Source organism: Gekko japonicus, unplaced genomic scaffold (genome assembly GCF_001447785.1).
Source record: "Gekko japonicus isolate JY-2015 unplaced genomic scaffold, Gekko_japonicus_V1.1 scaffold2272, whole genome shotgun sequence".
Taxonomy (NCBI): Eukaryota; Metazoa; Chordata; class Lepidosauria; order Squamata; family Gekkonidae; genus Gekko; species Gekko japonicus.
Window position 1 is genome coordinate 236743 of NW_015169245.1, and position 2629 is coordinate 239371.

At 48.5% G+C, this 2629-nt stretch overlaps 1 protein-coding gene across 1 annotated transcript in view; it reads right to left on the reverse strand.

Moving 5' to 3' along the window:
• The window catches only part of CHIC2 (cysteine rich hydrophobic domain 2), a 39129-nt gene extending 38738 nt beyond the window's left edge, over window positions 1-391 (reverse strand). Inside the window, exon 1 of the mRNA XM_015416477.1 lies at window positions 96-391. Coding sequence (XP_015271963.1) covers window positions 96-214 — 119 coding nt within the window. The 5' untranslated portion in view covers window positions 215-391. The remainder of the gene's footprint in view (window positions 1-95) is intronic.
• Window positions 392-2629: the final 2238 nt, after the last annotated feature.

A 2629-nucleotide genomic window follows, 5' to 3' on the forward strand; every position in this document is an offset into this window, starting at 1 on the left:
GGGAAAGCGGCCGGCGAGCTCCAGCTTGGAACGGGGCCTGGCACCGAGAGCCCCCCACCCACGCCGCCCTCCTCCTCCCTTCCTCCGGTCCTTACACAGTGACATGGCCCGAGCCGCGCACCACCACCGGGTCCGGCGAGTGCTTCAGCAGCTGCTCCTCCAAGGCCCGCTCCTCGTCCTCTTCTTCCTCGTAGATCTCGTCGAAGTCCGCCATGGCCGGGCCGACTCTTCCCGAGAGCGGCGAGGGAGGATGCCGGCCAAGCGGAGGGCCACTTCCTCTGCCCCACCACGACCGGAGCCGCCTCTCAGAGCCGCCGGCAGGAAGCGGCCGTCATAATCCCGGCCGGGGAAAGGGACGGACAGGAACAGCCACAATCACAACATCCGCTCCCCGGCGCCGCGGCAGCCACTGGCTGAGGAGCCGCAGGCGGAAAACCACGCCCCCCTCCCTCCGTCCACCGCTGGCGCATGCGCGACGCTTCTCCTCGGGTCGGTCCACCGACAGGGAAGGCGGAGGAAGGCAGCGCGAGAGCTGGGTCCCGGAGGGCGCATGCGCAGCTCTGTCGCGGGTGTGGAAGTGGCGCATCCGCGACTCTTAAGGGGAAGGTGGAGTATTCAGCTTGTGACTTTGGTTTGGGGGTGTTGTGGCGGCCTGTTGGCTCTCGAAACAGGAGTCCAGTGGCGACTTAAAGGCTCACCGCAATGAGTCAGGGCTGCATTCTTCAGACGCTTTTAGTTACAACTGAGTGGGGAGTCAGTTGTAGTTTATAGTACAGAGAAGGAGGAATACCCGTGTTTTAAACAAATCAATAGAAGTCACTTCCAAATCGCTAAATAAAAAATGGTGCGTTTACGGTGCAGTCCTATGCACAATTACTTCAATCGCTTGAGAGTGAAGTAACTGCATAGGATTGCAGCATTTCAGAGCCCAATTACAACCAGGTTTTCTGAAGGGTAAGTCCAAACAAGTTTGATAGGACTGCACTGCTTACAGTGCAATTCTAAACAGACTGAACAAGCATCTGCTTGCTATTTATTTATGTACATAATGTATGCCCTCCCTTTCTCACTGAGTCTCGAGATGGATTACGAAGCACAAGACAATTCAAATCAACAGGAGTCAGCTATTCGATCAGCAATACGATAGAGATTTGGATTGCAGAAATCTGAAAACAGCTTGAAACCAAGCTGAAACAAAACATAATAATTAGCCTGATGTTAAAAGGTACAGGAGTTAACATGGTAGTATCATAGAATCAACAGTATGATCTATACACAGCAGTAAAGCCCACGGTCCCCATCCAAAGCATTTTGCTGACATATTTAATTACAGCATAGGCCTATTACCTGGCTAAAACAGCTGGGTAGCCGTGTTGGTCTGAAGCAGCAGAACAACGTTTGAGTCCAGTGGCACCTTTACGACCACAAAGTTTTATTCAAGGTATAAGCTTACATGTGCATGCACACTTCTTCAGATGCATGCACACAAAAGCGTATACCTTGAATAAAACTGTTGGTCTTAAAGGTGCCACTGGACTCAAACTTTGTTCTCAGTTTTGTATAGTTTGCAGAAAGCCAGGAGGATAGGAGTCTGCCATTACACAATGGGTGGGCTGCAACAGAGAATGCACATGTTGAGTTTGGCCACTTTCAGGGTAGCACCTGCAGAAGACCCTGCTCAGATGAGCAAAGGTGTCATAGCAGAGCATAAGGGGAGAAGCAGTCCCAGACAAATCAGGGAACAAGGCCATGAAGGGCTTGGTATGTGACGGCCAATACCTTGAATTGAATTTGGTAACTAATGGGCAGCCAATGGAGTGACTGTAGAATGGGAGTAATACACATGCTCCACCTGTCTCCTGACAACTGAGCTGTAGTGCTCTGTATGGCAGACCCCTGCTTCTTCACTGTGAGGCAGATTTTCCCACCCAAATGCTGTTCCCCACTCTGACTGAGCAGCCTCTTTGTAGCTTATTTGAATTGTAGAATTATAACTTCTGTGTGTCCCACCCTGTGATAGAGAAGTTATTTGGCATTTGCCTAGGCCAGAGATGTTTTGTAACTAAGCAGGAGCCCTTTGGAAATGGCACGTGACACCAAGTAAAGTTCAAACCAAAAGGTTGATTTTATTGAACAGGCACAGTTGGGTTATAAATAGGGCAGAGGACGAGAAGTTGGTAATTTTGGTTGTTTATACAAATTATAATATTTTGAAGAGGCAACGAGAGTATAGTTGAAGCTTATTTTCTTAGAGACTCCGTTCTTAACTGTGAGATGTTTGTTTGTCTTGGGAGATTTCTTTCAGCAACAATGTGCTTTAATAAAGTTTCATATAACTATCTGAGTTTCCTGGAAGTTAGTACTTTCTTCCTGTATTTAAATACTTTCCTTGTGGGGTTACAACTTTCCCTTTTTACTTTTGAGGAGTCTGAGACCGTTTCTCTTTTCACACAAACCAGAGGTTGTTTCTGAGCTGAACCCTCTGAATAACTGGGTAAGAAATAGCATCCTCTTTCTAGGAGCAATAATACCTTTCTGTTTGGCTAGACTGGCAGTTTTCAACCTCCTTTTCCAGTCTCTTCTGTCAAACCTAAACCCCAGTTCTGGAAACTGAATAAACAGGATTCAG